This window comes from Equus asinus, chromosome X (genome assembly GCF_041296235.1).
Source record: "Equus asinus isolate D_3611 breed Donkey chromosome X, EquAss-T2T_v2, whole genome shotgun sequence".
NCBI classification, from domain to species: domain Eukaryota; kingdom Metazoa; phylum Chordata; class Mammalia; order Perissodactyla; family Equidae; genus Equus; species Equus asinus.
Window position 1 is genome coordinate 19,579,190 of NC_091820.1, and position 19,219 is coordinate 19,598,408.

The 19,219-nt window shown below is 39.4% G+C and overlaps 1 protein-coding gene and 1 pseudogene across 6 annotated transcripts in view; one reads left to right on the plus strand and one right to left on the minus strand.

Annotated features, from left to right (window-relative positions):
* PCYT1B (phosphate cytidylyltransferase 1B, choline) overlaps nucleotides 1-19,219 on the minus strand; it is a 151,443-nt gene that overhangs the window by 71,734 nt on the left and 60,490 nt on the right. For all 6 annotated transcript variants that reach the window (XM_070503205.1, XM_014830259.3, XM_014830258.3 and 3 more), the window contains 2 exons: nucleotides 18,549-18,665; nucleotides 1,588-1,739 (listed from right to left, as the gene is read on the minus strand). In XM_070503205.1, coding sequence (XP_070359306.1) covers nucleotides 1,588-1,739; nucleotides 18,549-18,665 — 269 coding nt within the window. The remainder of the gene's footprint in view (nucleotides 1-1,587; nucleotides 1,740-18,548; nucleotides 18,666-19,219) is intronic.
* Nucleotides 9,809-9,980, plus strand: LOC123282776 (U2 spliceosomal RNA; annotated as a pseudogene).

Sequence of the window (19,219 nt, forward strand, 5' to 3'; positions counted from 1 at the left end):
GCTGATCTTCACTAGTTTTCTCTTTCCTACTACATCAAGTAAAAACTCCTTGCCTAGCTCTCAAAGCCCTTTATCACAAGGCTTCACTCCACCTCAAGAGTTAGAGTAGCAGTTTAATTTTCCCGGGTATGATTCCTGCCCCACCGCTTACCAGCTACATAACTCATAAGTTGGTGGTAAGGATTCAATCAGGATTGCTCAACCTCAATACCAGTGACATTTGGAGCTGGATAATTCTTCGGTGGTGGTGGGGTCTGTCCTGTGTGCTGCAGGAGGCCTAGCACCCCTGGCCTTTACCCACCAGATGCCAGCAGCGCCCCTTTAGTTGTGACAGCCAAACGTATTTCCAGACATTGCCAAATGTCCCTTGGGGGCAAACTCACCCCCACTTGAGAATCACTGGATTCAATGATATAATTACATGTAAAAGTGCTTAAAAATAATAACTGGTACACAGTAAGTACTCGATAAATGTTAATTATTATTATGTATTATTAATTCTATTCTTAGGACTCAAACTTAGTTCCTCCTCCTCTCTAATGCATAACAACAACAATTTCTCAGGGTAATCATGAGATTGAATGCGATTCATACAAGAGCAAGGCACTGAGCACAGTGCTGGGCGCATGGTAAATACCCAATGAATGGCAGCCATCATTAGCATCATTCGTATCCCCATAATGCCCAGCACAAGTGGAATATACAATAGATGCTTAGTAAAAATGTGTTAGTGATTGCTGGAAGTAAATCATATTGTAGTTTTTCCTTTTTCTTTTTATTCTCGCTGGGAAATTGTCTCCTCTGCTATTACCCATGCACATTTATCAGTGTTCTCTATTCTCTTCTGCATCGTGAATTTAAAAATAGAATAGAAAACTCTTAGAACAGCTTAATCTTATTTTTTTTGTACTGCTTATAAAAGGAAAGAATAGCTCCTAATGTGGGGCTGGTAGGGAGATACAAAGCACATAATTTGATGCAGATCAAAAGAATTTCTTGTGTTTTCAGCTAATAAAAATCTTATATCAGTAGGAGTCTCAGGGTCACAAAATCATTGATATAAAGTTCATTCCTTAGAGGCTGACCTCTGCCCTTCTGGATAAGACGTGTGTTCATTTGTTCCATGAAAAATGATGCCTGTGAATCTATCAGCACCAATAATGAGGATGGTGATGATGATGATGACAATGACATCTTTGGAGCTCTTGCTGTGGGCCAGCCAGTGTTCCAAGGGTTCTACTTAGATGATCTCATTAGATCCTCAGAACAGCCCCCTGGGGAAAGGGCCAACATCACCCCTTTCACAGTTTAGGTAAGTGAGTTCAACATCTTGCTCAAAGTCCCACGTTAGGAAGGGACAGACGCACTTGGACCTGGGTGGTCTAGCTCCAGAGCCCACAGTGAGGAAGTGAGAGGATTATCAGTCCCCAGGCTTGGGCAGAAGAGAGGTGCTACATCAAATGACACCACATGACAGTTCCTGAAGTCACCTCTTTTAGCAATTGGAAGACTTTGGGCTTTCTGGGTGTAGGCTACAGAACCAGACTCCCTAATTCTGCTACTTAGAGAACGTGGAAGAACAAGTACCTTGTGTTTTTCCAGAAACTCCGGTGTGAGCGTCCACGGAGCATCTCTGATGACTTCATCCACATAACGACAGTGTCTGAGAGCTTCATATCTCTCTGCTTCGTTCATCACAGTGAAACCTTTGAATTTGTGGGTGAGGTCATCACTGCAAACTGAAACAGGCAATGCATTAAATGGCTGGCCCAGGCAGCTCACAGCCACCCCGCTCCAGACATGGCTTCCTCAGCAAGACAAAAGGAGCTGGGCCTCGCTAGGTGCACGGCATAATCAAACTCAGTTTTTTACAGGAACAAAGGATCAGGAAAGTGAAGCAAGGTGAAATCCACCAGAAATTCAGAATTTCATTTTAGTGCTAATTACAACTGCATTCTTCACTGTGGCTTTTATTAAAATTATTCTCCACACTACCTAATGTGACTTTCACATCTTTTTATTTCCCTATCCCACCCTTCAGTGAAAATTACTTTCCAGAAATAAAATGACCAAATGAACAGAGAAGAGAGAGAAGGAGAGGAACCAAGAAGCCTGAATTATAGGAGGTTTGAACAATCAGTTCCAATTCCTTTACTAGATCATTGTACTTTACTAAGTACATGTGCATGCATACCCGTGTGCACACACACTACACATCAGGCCACACAATCAAGAGGAGAAAGTCATAAAATAGAAGATCTGATCTAGCAGAGTTCATCCTTCCCACATCTCTTATCCTTTCCAGATCTCAGGTTCCTGAATCCTCAAATGGGGATAGTATTATCTCCATTATCAGCCTTGGAAAGGATTTACATAAAAGTGCTTTGAAATAAACTGAACAATAAATATTATTCATTATCCTATCCGAATATATTTTTGTTGGCAAAGGCAGCTTTCCTGAACTCTCCTACGTGTCAGGAAGAAATTGCAGTACAGTCCCTATGGGTACAGTTCCCAATATCCTGGTGAGGGTCTTGCTACAGCCAGACTACCCTGATTGCTCCTTAAGATGAGTTTTTTGCTTTAAGGTATTATGTACACACAATAAATTTACAAATTTTAAGTATACAAGATGTGTTCTAAAACAAAAATATGATCGTTTTCTTGGAACCAAATCATGACCCACATCCAGAACCAAATCTGGCCACAGAGTAAGTGCAGCCAATGGCCACATCCAGCGTCCTTGGAAAACCTCCTATAGCAAGTCCTCACACACTCGGCATCCAAACCAGCAGCAAAACCTCTGGCTCTGCCTTCACAGTGTGCCAGGAAGCCATGTTCTTCCCGCCTCCTTCACCACTCCTTCCCTGGCCCATTCACCACCTCTCCCACGAATTATTGCAGTGGCCTCCTAACTAGTCTCCTGAGTCCGGCCTTGCCCACCCGCAGCAGCCTGTTCTCATCAGCCAGCATGATCTTATTAAAACCTGCCAGATTGTGTCATTCCCAGGCTCGGAACCCTTCCCATCTCCCTCAGGGTAAGCCAAACTCCTCCAGCGGCTACAGGCCTCTACAAGATCCACACCCCCGCCACTCCTTGCCTCTCTGACTGTATCTCCTATTGCGTCCCAACCCCTGGCCTCCTTGCTGTTTCCTGAAGCCACCAGGAATGCTTCTCCTCAGATCTGGGCTTTGCACTTCCTGTTCCCCAAACCTGAAACCCTTGAGTTCCAAAGAGCCACAGAGCTCAGTCCCTGTCCCCTCTCAAGTCTTCCCCGACCACCCTATTTAAATTGTGATCCCGCCCCCACCACTGGCGGTCCCCATCCCCTCCCCACTTTACTTCTTGCCATGGCACTGGTCACCATATAATTGTCATATTTAATGTTGCTTATTGTTGGTGTTCTTCTCCTAAAAGATAAGCTCCTTCAGGATGGGAACTTTTGTCTGTTTTATTTTCTGATGGCCCATAGTGGGCTCTTAACAAATACTTGTTGAACGAATTAGCAGTGCCTGATACATATAGATCCTCAATAAATGTTTACTATGATTTAAAATAATAGATGTACATTTATATGCAGGCACTTTTCAATAGTATATATGCAAATAAGAGATTAACGTGTCTCTAGATGCACATGTGTATGCCTATATATCTCCTATACATATTTCTTGGGATGTTGTATAGACATATATAGAATACAATACAACATAGAAAACGTTGTAGCTGTTTACATTATCCAAACACCATCAACCACGTGGTTGGCTCGAAAACCTTGAGGAGGATCACAATCACCTAAGGAGCTTGTTAAAATAAAGATGCCCAGGCCCCACTCCCCAAGATTTCGATTCAGTGGGTGCTGTGGCCTGAATGTGTCCCCCCAAAATTCATGTGTTGAAATCTTAATTCCCAAAGGTAATGATATTAGCAGGTGGGCCTTTGGGAGGTGCTTAGGTCATGAGGGTTCCACCTCATGGGGCTAGTGCCTGATAAAAGAGGCTCCAGAGAGATGCCTAGCACCTTCCACCGTGTAAGAAAACAATGAGAAGGTGCCAGCTGTGAGTCAGGAAGAGGGCCCTCACCAGAAGGAGACCATGTTAGCGCCTTGATCTTGGACTTCCCAGCCTCCAGAACTGTGAGAAATAAACTTCTGTTGTTTTTAAGCCACCCAGTCTGTGGTGTCTTGTTGTAGCAGCCCAAACAGACCAAGACAGTGGATCTGGAGTGGGGCCCAGGCGGCTCTATTTTTGACAAGCTTCAGGGACAATTCTGATGCATACAATATTTGAAAGCCCCTGAAACATATTACGAACATCTTGAGTAAAGAGCCCAGCCTGTTTTTACATCACCCATCATGCCCAGCTGTGGGGGATGGGAGGGGGCAGGTAGTTGGGCCATAATGACTATGTTATGTATTGATTCACTGACTGTGTTGGCTTTTGACTCCATAACTAGGAATTATTTCTGGTCCAAGCTATACAATCTAAAAATTGATCCAAGACTTTAAATGTTCTTTTAGGACTTTATTAAAATAGTACCTCAAGAAGCATATTAAGCAGAAATGGATTTCGGATCCATCAATTTTCTATTTTAAACAACACAAAACCAAGCCAGACCATATTCTACCCCCCTCTGAACCTGCACCCCAGCAATTTGATATAACTTCTAGATAACTGAGATGATGGCCTCCCAACAGAGCACACAGAAAACAAACATCCTGTTTATGCCGAGACGGGGTCCTGTTTTCATATCCCAGGAGTGACCTCAAGAAGCAGCTGAACATGCTGACCAGTTACTGTCTCAACATTAATTATGCCCAAAGCAGCACCGTTGTTCTTGAGTCTTGGCAAATGCACTCTGACAAGCAGATGGAGAATTCTGAGCAGTGGTGTTCCATGGATGAATTCACTGAGCTATCCAGGAGCCCATGCTGCAGCTAACCCATCCTGGCAGCTCTCTATGCTCAAAATAAAATATTACCAGTATCCCGCAGGAGAGAAAATACAACATAGGGGTTGAACTTTAGAGCCCAACAGACGTGGATTCTAATCCCAGCTCTGCTACTTATCACTGGGAGAGTGACTCAAACTCTCTAAGCCTCAGTTGTCTGCTTTTAAAACATGGTGAAGTTTTGAGAATTACATGTGATCACATATATGAGCAAACAGTAATGCTTAGTGACGTTTGCTAATTATTAATAGTAGTAGAAATTTAGGGCCATTTGTGGCGATCTTCATTTGTGTTTTGGGTTCTGTCTTTTCCCGGCCCCCACTCCAAGAAGGTGCCCAGCCTCTTGATACAAACTCCCCCCGCAGAAGCTGTGAAGTGCAAGTTGTTGGTAGACAGCCTGCCTTCCTGAATACTGTTTTCCCCAAGCCAGAGCTCCGTGGGAGAATTCTGTAAGGAAGAAGATCAAGAGAGAGAAGATTCCTCCAAACAAAAAAAGAGGCCAAAGGTCTGAGGATCCCACAGGCAGCGGGAGCCAGCAGCAGAGTCTCAAGAGGGATGAGGACATGGTGCCCTGAGCACTGGGGTTCCACCTGGGCACGGACTGCAGGTGCCTCCCCTTCCATAGGCGCAGTGGATCTGCTTCCTTCTAGAAAATCTATGGACTCAGATGATAAGGGTAGTGCAAAAACAGCACTAGGCTGAAGACTGGAAGCCCCTTCCCTGTTTCTACCAACATTTTGGAATCTTGTTCGACTCTGGGGAGGTACAGAGAGCCCAACAAGGACTGAGACTGAATTTCCCACGAGTCAGGCAAAATGGCCTCTTAGAGAAATATTTAATTTCAGTTAAAATACAATAGAGCATAAACTCATGTTTATGAGGTAATATCTATATCTGTTATAGTAGGAGTAGTATTAATTTATTACTGTTATTTTTTTATTCCCATCTTGTGGGGCAGAGGTGGGTATCTGGTGACTCACATCCTTATAAAACATTTTTTAGGGAAAAAACTCTCTGATATAAATTTTAATTTCTTGACTTGTTTTTTAAATGAACTTTTAAATTAAAATGGAGGAAAAAAGGATTTTACAACTAGGTAGTTTCAATTCACTAAAACAACACCAACAGGATGAGCTTGCATAAAAGAATTTCCAAATTATTACTGGCTACATGCTTAAACATTAGAAACACAGGTATTACAATCATAGTGCAAAATCATGGCAGTTCGTGGCGCCTGTTACTGCCTAAGGTTGAGAAGCAGACTGTAGGACCTCCAGTTATCACAGTTTCTGGTTTTTGGAGCAATGATTTCTGCCAAATACCAAGTATTTCAACCAAGTACCTGTCTGTACCCTTGCTCGGACCACAGTGGTTTCATGAGCAAAGTCCTTGCTCTAACCAGGGGGAATTCCTACAACAAACCTACCTGCAGGTGTAAGAGGGCCCACAATTAATATAGCAGCTTCCTTCAACTCACCATAAGCGTTTTATTTGCTAACTACACACACAATATCAAGAGCAAGTCTTTCAACCAACAAGACAGAATACCTATTCATAAAGGGCTCTCTGACTTGCCTCACTATAGAAATGTCTGCCATTAAGTTGGTTTGTGATACTCAAGCAAGATAGTCTAAGGCAATGGTCTTCAAACTGGGGCACACATACCTCTGGGGATACACTGAGACTTTTCAAGAGGTATCCACGCACAGAAAGCTTTAAAGGAATCAGTTTCCAGATCCTTAACTTCCACGGTACCCTTTCCTAAAATTAATGCACCCGAGAAAGCCTCTGTGTCCAAAAGCACCTTTGCTCCACTTTAGAAAAGAAAGACACCATTATTCAAACCTTCCTGTGTTGCACTGCAAGAGGTAGGAGGCGAGACTTCAGGTCAAACCAAATGGAAACCTCGTTTAAGGACTATTCAAAGCACCACGAACCTGTAAAGGCTTCCTGCCTTTCCCTGTCTGACACGCATTTCCATTATAGGTGAAGCCGGGTGTTAGAAACTACATATGGTAGAGTGGAGAATAATGCAAATTTTTGCCGAACAACTTTGCCTCTTCCTTCTCCCAACTGTCATCAAAGGACACAAGGATCTTGAGGAATAAGGCCCAGGAATTCAAAGCAAAAGGAGTGTTGGAAAGAAATAGCAAATGCTAAAAATGGCTTTTTCGCGTAGTCAAGGGTAAGCATTTTTCCAGCTATTCTCAATACTCATATTGAATCCTAAAAATGCCTTTTCTCTTTTAGTTAAGAGTAAGCATTTTTCCCAGCTATTCACTTCAAAATCACTTCAATAAGCCAAAGCTGTGTAGGCTGGTACCACTGCTTCTTAGAAATGTAACTGGAATATCTTCTGGAATTATCAAATTTTTCAAAATACATTGGAATAAACAAATGGATAAAACATTTACATGACTTTATTTCAGATTTCATATGCATTACAGGCATACCTTGGAGATATTGCAGGTTAAGTTCTAGACCACTAAAATAAAACAAATATTGCAATAAAGTGAGTCACACAAATTTTTTGGTTTCCCAGTGCATATAAAAGTTATGTTTACACTATAGTATAGTCTATTAAATGTGCAATAGCATAGGTCTAAAAACAATGTACATACCTTAATTCAAAAATAGTTTATTGCTAAAAAATGCTAACCATCATCTGAGCCCTCAGTAAGTCATGATCTTTTTGCTGGCGGAGCGTGTTATAAAAAATGCAATATCTGCAAAGCACAATAAAGTGAAGCACAATAAAACAAGGTATGCCTATATTTAAAAAGGAAGCTGAAAATCTATTTGATCAACTCACATCATAAAAGACTTATTCCATTTACAGATAATCCTTATCCCATTTCGTCTTCCAAAATGTTTATTATTTTCTATCTCCTCATAACAAAAAATAAAATATCTACTGCCAGACAAATTTTTTTAGTAGTATATTCCCTTTTCTATCCTTGAATACATAGGAAAAGTATAACCATGGTGTCTAATAAAGATAATTAAGTCATTTCTGATTTTATATTTTATTTTATTATACGCAAAAGTCAAATCAGAGTTTGATACACACACACCAATATTTAGAGAAGGAATAAAATGACTTTTTTTATCAACTCCTCTCTTTATAAATATCATATAACTTTATCAGTTACATTGCATTACTATAAATTAAGCACACTGATTGTCTCGTTTATAACTTATTATAATTACCTCATTTTAATCTTTTTTTTTTTTTGAGGAAGATTAGCCCTGAGCTAACTACTGCCAGTCCTTCTCTTTTTTGCTGAGGAAGCCTGGCCCTGAACTAACATCTGTGCCCATCTTCCTCTACTTTATATGTGGGATCCTTACCACAGCATGGCGTGCCAAGCAGTGCCACGTCTGCACCCAGGATCTGACCAGCGAACCCCAGGCCGCCAAGAAGCGGAATGTGCAAACTTAACCACTGCGCCACCGGGCAGGCCCCTCATTTTAATCTTGACTGATTCTATCTCATACAATGCATTCTATAATTTATTTCTCAGTAATTTTTATAAAGCTTCTTGAAATACATTTGAATTGAAAAGACTTTTCCTCTCAAAAAATTAAAAATAGAAATACTATGTGCAGTCTACACAGAAACCGATAGATAGTAATGTACACCTGAAATTACACAATGTTATAAACGAATATGACCTCAATAAAATAATTTTAAAAAAGAAAAGACTTTTCCTTGGTTTCTAGGTTTTTAGTAGGTTTGCCAATTAGGCTAGATGATGTTTTCCGCAAATTTAGTAAGTTAAAACTGCAGCCCCAAGGTTTCGTTTTTTTAAGAAGAAAAAAGTTTTAAGCAAATGATAAGAGCATTTTATCAAAAATTATTGGAGTGGCAATGGTATAATAAAATTACCAATATTTCCATTTCCCCAACCCTTTCTGAGTATATCTGGTTGAATAAGTTGCTTTCAAGTAAAAGTGTAAGGGTTATAATTAAAAGTCATTTGAGGGGCCAGCACCATGGCCGAGTGGTTAAGTTCGCGCACTCTGCTTGGGCAGCCCAGGGTTTCACTGGTTCGAATCCTGGGCACGGATGTGGCACCGCTCATCAAGCCATGCTGAAGCAGCGTCCCACATGCCACAACTAGAAGGACCCACAACTGAAAATACGCAACTATGTACCAGGGGGCTTTGGGAGAAAAAGGAAAAAAAAACCTTTAAAAGTCATTTGATAAGTTTTGGTAAAGCCTTTTTATTATACTTCCCAGAGAAGGAGAAAGCAAATTATTCTAATACTTTGGAAACAAATCTTTTTTTCAGGTCAGGTCATTTCTAATCCATTCCTTGCAACAAATTTGAAAGAGGATCTTAACAAATTGTCACTTGATAGAACATTACAATCATTTTGATGACAATAAAAATAAATTATTGTTGTGATATTTGGCAAATAATTCACGATTTCAAAGTTTGAGTGGCATTGCTATAACAAACTTCTTCCATTCCTGTCTAAATATTTGTGTGAACAAAATATTTCAGCACTTACATCTATAACAAGGAAAAATAGGTATAACATCAATGTTAAACCCTGTCTCATTCTAGCAATAATATATTCATCCACAAATAATGAGATCCCACTCATCTCATTTAAATGTTAGAGAACACCAAACAGAATAAATGCCAAAGAAGAAATCTAGAAAGAAGCCAGAGGGGAAAATGAAAAACATCTTACCTATAGAGGAGTAAGGATAAAAATTACATTGGACTTCTCCACAGAAACAATGCAAGCAAGAAGAGAATAGAGTGAAATATTTACAGTGTTGAGAGAAAAAACCCCACCAACCTAGAATTCTGTACCTGGCAAAATTATTTTTTAAACGAGGAGCGATCACTTCTTGGCCTTTTGGCTAAGATCAAGTGTACTATCTGTTCTTATCAGTTTAAAAGGGAAGGAGAAATAAAGACTTCCTCAGACAAACAAAATTGAGGGAATTTGTTTCCAGTAGACTTGCTTTGCAAGAAATGTTTTTAAAAGTTCTTCAGAGAAAAAAAAAGTTTTTCAGAGTGAAGAAAAATGATATGGGTCAGAAATTCAGATCTACATAAAGGAAGGAAGAGCAGTAGAGAATGAATAAATGAAGTTAAACAAAACTTTTATTTTTCTTATTCTTAATTCATCTAACAGATAATTTATTCAAAATAATAACAGCAACAACGTGTTCAATTTTATGTACATATGAAATGAATGACAGCAATGATATGAGGGATGGGAGGGAAGAATTAGAAACATTTTGTTTTTGTAAGGTACTTGCACTACTGGTATAGTGTTATTTGAAAGTGGACTTGGATTAGTTTAGAATGTATATTGCACTCTAGGGCAACCACTAAAAGGTAAAAAAAGAAGTATAATTGATATGCCAAGAAAGGAGAGAAAATGGAATTATACGAAATGCTCAATTAAAACCACAAAAGGGAGAAAAAGCATGGAAGACAAAAGTAGGAACAAAGAACTAAGACAACAAATAGAAAACAGAGACAACGTGGTAGATAGTAAACCAACTATATCAATAATCACTTTGAACGTCAATGATCTAAATTCACCAATTAAAAGAGATTGTCAGAGTGGATCAAAAAACAAAACCCAACTATATGTTGTCTACAAGAAACCCACTTTAAACATAAAGACACATCTACATTAAAAGTAAAGGGATGGAGATACACTATGCTAACACTAATCAAAAGGAAGTGGGAATAGCTACAATAATTTCAGACAGAGCAGACTTCAGAGCAAGGAAAGTTATCCAAGATAAAGAGGGGCATTACACAATGATAAAGGGGCAAATATTCTAAGAAAACATAACAGTCCTTAATGTGTATGTGCCTAACAACAGAGTCAAAATAAGTTAAAGCAGAAACTGATAGAACTGCAAGGAGAAATAGATAAATCCACTATTATAGTTGAAGACTTTAACACCCCTCTATCAGAAATGGACAGATCTAGCAGACAGAAAATGAATAAGGACACAGTTAAACTCAAAAGCACCATCAATCAACTGCATGTAATTGACATCTACAGACTGCTTCATCTAACCACAGCAGAATATACACCCTTCTCAAGCTCACATGGAACATTCACCAAGATAGACTACATTCTGGGCTATGAAACATACCTTAGCAAATTTAAAAGAATAGAAATAATACCACATCTGCTCTCAGACCACAATGGAATTAAACTAGGAAACAACAACAGAAAGACAGCTGGAAAATCCCCAAATACTTGGAAATTAAACAACACACTCCTATATAGCACATGGGTCAAAGAATAAACCTCAAGAGAAATTTTTTAATATTTTGAACTTAATGAAAATGAAAACATAACTTATCAGGATTTGTGGGATTCAGTGAAAATAGTGCTTAGAGGGAAATTTATAGCATTGAATATATATATCGGAAAAGAGAAAAGATCTAAAATGTATAATCTAAGTTTCCACTTTAGGAAGCTAGAAAAAGAGCAAATTAAATCCCAAGTAAGCAGAAGGAAAGAAATAATAAAACTCAGAGCAGAAATCAATGAAACTGAAAACAGGAATCAATAGAGAAAATCAATGAGACCAAAAGCTGGTTTTCTGAAAAGATTAATAAAATTGGTAAGCCTCTAGCCAAGCTAACTAAGGAAAAAAGAGAAAAGACACAAATTACTAATATCAGAAATGAAAGAGGGGACATTACTACAGATCTCAGGAGCATTAAGGGATAATAAAGGAATATTATGAACAATGCTACACCCACAAATTTGATAACATAGATGAAATGGACCAATTCCTTGAAAGATAGAAGCCACCAAAACTCACACAAGAAGAAACAGACAATCTGAATAGGCCTATATCTCTTAAAGAAATGCAATCAATAATAAATAACCTTTCAAAAGAGAAAGCACCAGGCCCAGATGGGTTCACTGGTGAATTCTACCAAACTTTTAAGGAAGAAACCATACCAATTCTCTACAATCTCTTCCAGAAGACAGAAGCAGAGGGAATACATTCTAACTCATACTATGAGGCTAGCATTACCCTAATACCTAAACCAAGGACAGTACAAGAAAAGAAAACAACAGACCAATATCTCTCATGAACATTGATGCAAAACTCTTCAACAAAATATTAACAAATCAAATCCAATAATGTAGAAAAAGAATTATACACCTCAACAAATTGGGATTTATCCCAGATATGCAAGGCTAGTTTAACATTTGAAAATCAATGTAATCCATCACACTAACAGGCTAAAGAAGAAAAATCACATGATCATATCTATAGATATAGCAAAGCATTTGATAAAACCCAATACTCATTAATGATAAGAACTCTTAGCAACTATGACTAGAGGGGAACTTCGTCAACTGGATAGAGAGCATCTACAAAAAACCAACAGCTAACATCATACTTAATGGTGAGAAACTCAAAAGTTTCCCACTAAGACCAGGAACAAGGCAAGGATGTCCCCTCTCACCACTGCTTTTCAACATTGTACTGGAAGTCCTAGCTAGTACAACAAGACAAGAAAGGGAAAGAAAAGCTATACAGATTGGGAAGCGAAGAAGTAAAACTGTTCTTGTTCACTGATGACATGATTGTCTACATAGAAAATTTGAAAGAATAGACAAAGAAACTCCTAGAAACAATAAGCAATTACAGCAAGGTTGCAGAATACCAGGTTAATATACAAAAGTCAATCACTTTCCTATATACAGGCATACCTAGTTTTATTGCACTTCACTATAGTGTGTTTTTTATAAGACCCTTCATCAGCAAAAAGATTACGACTCGCTGAAGGCTCAGATAATGGTTAGCATTTTTTAGCAATAAAGTATTTTTTAATTAAAGTATGTACATTTTTTTAGACATAATGGTATTGCACACTTAATAGACTATAGTATATTGTAAACATAACTTTTATATGCACTGGGAAACCAAAAAATTCAAGTGACTCACTTTATTGTGCTATTTGCTTTATTGTGGTGGTCTGGAACTGAACTCGCAATATCTCTGAGGTATGCCTGTACCAGCAATGAGTAAGTGGACTTTAAAATTAAAAACACATTACCGTTTACATTAATATCCCCCAAAAGTGAAACATTTAGGTTTAAATCTAACAAAATATGTACAAGATCTATACGAGGAAAACTACAAAACTCTGATGAAAGCTATCAAAGAAGAACAAAATAAATGGAGAGATAGTCCATGTTTATGGATAGGAAGACTCAATATTGTCAAGATGTCAGTTCTTCCCAACTTGATCTATAGATTCAATGCCATGCCAATCAAAATAACAGCAAGTTATTTTGTGGCTATCGATAAACTGATTCTAAAGTTTATATGGAGAAGCAAAAGACCCAGAATATCCAAATCAATATTGGAAGAGAAGAACAAAGTTGAAGGACTAGCACTACCCAACTTCAAAACTTACTATAAAGCTACAGTGATCAAGAAAGTGTGGTATTGGTGAAAGAATGGACAAATAGATCAATGGAACAGAATACACAGCCCAGGCATAGACCCACATAAATATAGTCAACTGATCTTTGACAAGGGAGAAAATGCAATACAATGGAGCAAAGATAGTCTTTTCAACAAATGGTGCTGGAACACTGGACATCCACGTGCAAAAAAATGAATCTAGATACAGACCTTATACCCTTCACAAAAATTAACTCAAAATGTATCATAAATCTAAATGTAAAACACAAAAGTATAAAACTCCTAGAAGATAACATAGGAGAAAACCTAGGAGACCTTGGGTATGACAATGACTTTTTAGATACAACATCAAAGGCACAAACCATCAAAGACACACCTGATAAGCTGGACTTCATTAAAATTAAAAACTTCTCTGTGAAAGACAATGTCAAGGGACTGAGAAAACAAACCACAGACTGGGAGAAAATACTTGAAAAAGACGTATCTGATAAAGGACTGTTGTCCAAACTATAGAAAGAACTCTTAAAACTCAACAGTAAGAAAATGAACAACCTGATTAAAAAATGGGCAAAAGATATAAACAGACACCTCACCAAAGAAGATATCCAGATTGCAAGTAAGCATATGAAAAGACGTTCAACATCACATGTCACCAAGGAATTGCAAAATGAAGCAACAATGAGATACCACTATATGCCTATTAGAATGGTCAAAACCTAAAAAACTGACACCACCAAGTGCTGATGAGGAAACAGAGCAATAAGAACTCTCATTCAGGGGGCAGGCTCCGTGGCCGAGGGGTTAAGTCACATGCTCTGCTTCAGCTGCCCAGGGTTTCGCCAGTTCGGATCCTGGGAGCAGACATAGCACCGCTTATCAAGCCATGCTGAGGCAGCGTCCCACATGCCACAACTAGAAGGACCCACAACTAAAAATATACAACTATGTACCCTGGGGCTTTGGGGAGAAAAAGGAAAAATAAAATCTTTAAAAAAAAAAAAAAAAAAGAACTCTCATTCATTGCCGGTGGGGATGCAAAATGGTACAGTCATTTTGGAAGATACTTTGGCAGTTTCTCACAAAACTAAACATACTCAACATACAATCCAGCAATCCCGCACATTGGTATTTACCCAAATGAATTGAAAACTTACGTCCATACAAAAACCTGCACACAGATGTTTATAGCAGCTTTATTCATAACTACCAAAACTTGGAAGTAATCAAGATGTCCTTCAGGAGGTGAATGGATAAATAAACTGTGTTACATCCAGACAATGGAGTATTATTCAGCACTAAAAAGAAATGAGCTAGCAAACTACGAAAAGACATGGAAGAACCTTAAATGCATATTACTAAGTGAAAGAAGCCAATCTGAAAAAGGTATATCCTATATGATTCCAGTCTTATGACATTCTAGAAAAGGCAAAACTATGGAGACAGTAAAAAGATCAGTGGTTGCCAGGGGTTGGGCGGAGGGAGGGATGAATAGGCAGAGTGCAGAGGATTTTTAGGGCAGTGAAACTATTCTGTATGATATTACAGTGGTAGATACGCGTCACTATGTATTTGTAAAAACCCATAGAATGTACACAGGGTACCACATACATTTACCCAAGAGTAAATGTGAATGTAAACTATGGACTTTGGGTGATAATGATGTGTCAGTATAGGTTCAGGGACCGTAACAAGTGCACCACTCTGGCGGGGGATGTTGATAATGGGGAAGGTATGCATGTGTGAGTATATGGGAATCCTCTGTACTTTCTGCCCGATTTTTCTCTGAATGTAAAACTTCCCTAAAAAATAAAGTTTATTAATTTTTGAAAATGTCAATATTTACAAAATATTCCAGAAATCACATCTTTTATAACTATTTAAATTTAGGATGGAAAATTTTAGATGTCAACTTAAAAATTTTCAAGAAGGTATATAGCTTTTCAAAATTCTTTTAGGGATTGTGGGAAACAAAGTTTGAACACTCTTAGTCTAAGACAATGGTTTTCAATACGGTCTTTACCATCCCCAGGAAGCATTTTTGGAAATTTGTGGGGCATCTTTAGTTCTCACAATGATTGGAGGAAGCCATTGGCATTCGGTGGGCAGGGTGCCAACGATGCTAAATATCTTGCAATGTGTGGGGCAGCCCTACATGAGAATTTTCCCACATCCCACAAGATTTCTAAATGTCCCTGAATAATTATTTAAAATTATCTGGGTCTAGAACCTAACTTTGTTTTACATATAATCACAAAGTATTTCTGGAATAGCTGCGATAGATGCTGGATTTCAGAGGAAGGCAACTACTGTATACATCAAAGGAAGACTGAACTTTGCCTTGTCTACAATTTTACCAAAATCTGTTTGCCATAGCAGTGCTACTGATGGGATGTGAGCTCCAAAACCATGCTCCTGTAGAAGTCTGCCTACACACAGGAGGTTGGAGACTCCAGTTAACAGACTCACTCAGAATCAAATATAATTAAATTAGTGGAGACACACGAAATACAAGATCACACTGAATTTTATTAATAGAGTGGTTAAAAATATTTCATAGTATTGTCATCCAGTTATTTTAAATGGGATAATAAGAACAAGAAATCAGTGGAGGGGGCTGTCCCCGTGGCCAAGTGGTTAAGTTCGCGCACTCCACTTCTGCGGCCCAGGGTTTTGCCAGTTCAGATCCCGGGCACGGACGTGGTACCGCTCATTAGGCAACAAACACTGAGGCGGCGCCCCACATGCCACAACTAGAAGGACCCACAACTAAAAATATGCAACTATGTACTGGGGGGATTTGGGGAGGAAAAGCAGAAAAAAAAAAACCAGTGGAGAAAATAACATATTGAAATTATTTATTATTTATTGTCTATGTTGCTCATGGTTTTTCACTCTTACTCTGTCCTATACCCAGAAGTCTACACACCACTTCTTCATACCTTCGTGTAGTACTGCTTCATTTCCCATTCGTACTCTAGTACCTGTCACCTACCAAAAGATACGGTCTTCAAGGTGATCTTAGTAGTGTAACATGCTCTTGGCTTCCATGGAGAACCCACGTAATAGGCATTGCATTTCTTTGTAAATCTGCTACAGGGGACAACATTCATTGGATTATTCAATGCTCTTTATGCAGCAACCCTCTGAAAAACTTACTGCAGAACTCAGGGCAGGAAAAGCTAGTTCATCCTAATGGAGCAGTATCAGGTCTAGCAGCTGAGAGTTAGGGAATGATTGTGTGGCTCCTTTGCCGTGGCTGCTAAAAAGTTCAGGATATCTTTTTGGGGTTTTTCTCCTTCTCTTCTGCTTTAATTCTTGGCTCTGAATTCCAGTCCGTATTAATTTCTCCGAGTATTAAATCATCTGTGCTTTTATGGAAAGCTGCCTTAAGATATACAAATCAATGAAACAAGGTGTCGCTGTAGCTGCCATGTCTTCTCCACTTGTCTCAACACAATTGTCTCGACTGGTGAGGAGAATGCTGCACAGGGAAGGTTCTATGTCCTGGCTGTTATGTGTCCTTACTTCATTCAGGTCTTTGCACAAACGTCAACACTTCAGAGGGGCCTCCTCTGGCCTCCCTACCTAAAACAGCCCTCCGTCCCCCAACCAGTCACTCTTTTCTCTTACCCTATATTTCTTCATGGTACCACTACTATTTGTTTACTGGGCAGTGTCTGCCTCCTCCTCAGACTCTCAGTTCTCTGAGGACATAGTCTGCTTTGCTCACGGCTGCATCCTCAGTGTACAGAAGAATGCCTGGCACATAGTAGGAACTCAATAAGTAGTTGTTCAATGAAGGACTCATTCAGGGAATCAGTGCAACCATTGGTGCCTAATGACCTAGAGAGCCTCTGAAATTAATTTACCGCTTTCTCCAATTTACAAGAATGTACTGAAAGCTGCATATTTCCTTTGATCTTACTTTGGATGTGACAACCCAGGGCCATGGCTAGTGTTCCCGTTAAGTGTGACCCACACCTAACCACCTCCAAACTTGGGTCGCCAAAATGACCAAAGCTCACACACTGCAGAGGTCTCTCCAGGGCCCCAGCAGCTTGGGACCAGACTCCAGGTGGTCATGCTCACTCAAGAGATGGTTTTCCACTCAAGATAAAGGAAAGTGAACAAGGGATGGGTTCCCTGCCTGCCTTGGGTTCCCTCTGCACGACTTGTTCAGTAACCATTGCCTTTTATCATCTCTTCCTTCTGGAAAGAACTCCATTCACTAACCACGTGGTCACTATCCTCGGCAAAAACTGTAGAAGGGTTCCACTTAAATATCCAAAAACTAGTTTTAAGCTTGCAGAAGATAACAAAATACCATAAAAAGCAGGTACACAGTCTCTTACCAGCACCTTTTTTCTCACAGTAGAGGTCTAAGGGTTGATGGTGCCTAGTTCATGTAATGCCACAAAAACTGACCACGGTAAAAGGATATGCTGCTTCTAGAAGCTACGGAGGTGAGATGCAGGTCTCCCTAGTGAGATACTATCCCTTTTACCCAAATTGAAATCTGTGGGCCTTCTGGAAGAGGAAAATTTCAACCCACATCTAACCACCCTTCTCTCTCCACAAGCTTATAAAGTTAGTCAGTTCTTTCATTGTGAACCAAGATTACTTGAGTATATAAATCTCCATTTCTTTAAGACACTGTGCATAAATTCAACTAATTAGGGCTGTCATAAGCCACAACTGTTAGCATGACATCCTCCTAAGTGCTGTGGGTCACACAAAGGAAACAGACCATGACCTCGTTTACCCTTAATCACCCTGAACGCTGTCAGCTCTCTGAGACTTGAAATCAGAATGATACTGCTTTTCTCCTAACCCTCTAGAAAAATTTAGAAACGTAAATTGGATCATGCCTCAAACACAAGAAGAAAAGCATTAATGGAAAACATGAAGTAGATACCCTTGGTGGTATTATTAGTCTGTCTCTCTCCTGGGATCAGTGGTGTATAATCCTATGATATAATTTCTCCTATGGTTTTTCACCCGTCATTTTAAACAGTGAACAAGTGTGCCAGTATGGGCTGAATCAGGAGCATTAACAATGTGAGATTTTAATGATGAACTTTGAAAGGTGTCCTTTTCAGGAAGCACATTATAAAGGAGTTTTCTAGATAAAGAAAAAATGTACTTCTTACCTCCTACCAGCAAGTAGCTGTTGGGAAACAATGTTTTGGCTTGCATAAGTGCCCTTGCGTGACCCGAGTGGAAGAGGTCAAATATTCCATCTGCATAGACTCTGACAGGCCTGTCAACTGTGGAAGGAAAAAAACATCATCAATAGAACTGTAGAATAAGGAATCCCAGTTACCTGATTCTTCCCTCAGGATAGCACTGTAAGAAAGTTTACCTGGATAAAACACGATGTCTGCGTACCATTGGTTTCAAATGAGTGCATGAAACTAATTTTACAAAGAAGTTCTTCTAAGGACATCACAGCAGAGTAAAAACATAACAAAATTAAGAGCAACCCAGAACACACATTTTTAGCCAACAAGAAAGACAAGCACAGAGCACTGGGGAGTTCTCTTGATCCCAAGTGGAGTCTCAGCCGACTGAGCGGGCAGATTCAGACAGAGTGGGCATAGCCAAACGGTTGGCAGAGTCAGCCTAGTGGAATACCAAGGCAGGAGTAACTGAGGAACTCAAGGAAAATGACAAACGACTTCATCCTTGAGTCTGGCAGTCCTGAATGAAGACACCCAGATCCTGTTCCTAAAGGCAGTGTTGTGCTGGAGTCTGCTCGTACTGCTCAGAGAGACAGCTACACACCTTTTTTCCCAACTCCAAGTCACACCGGTAGTCTGAA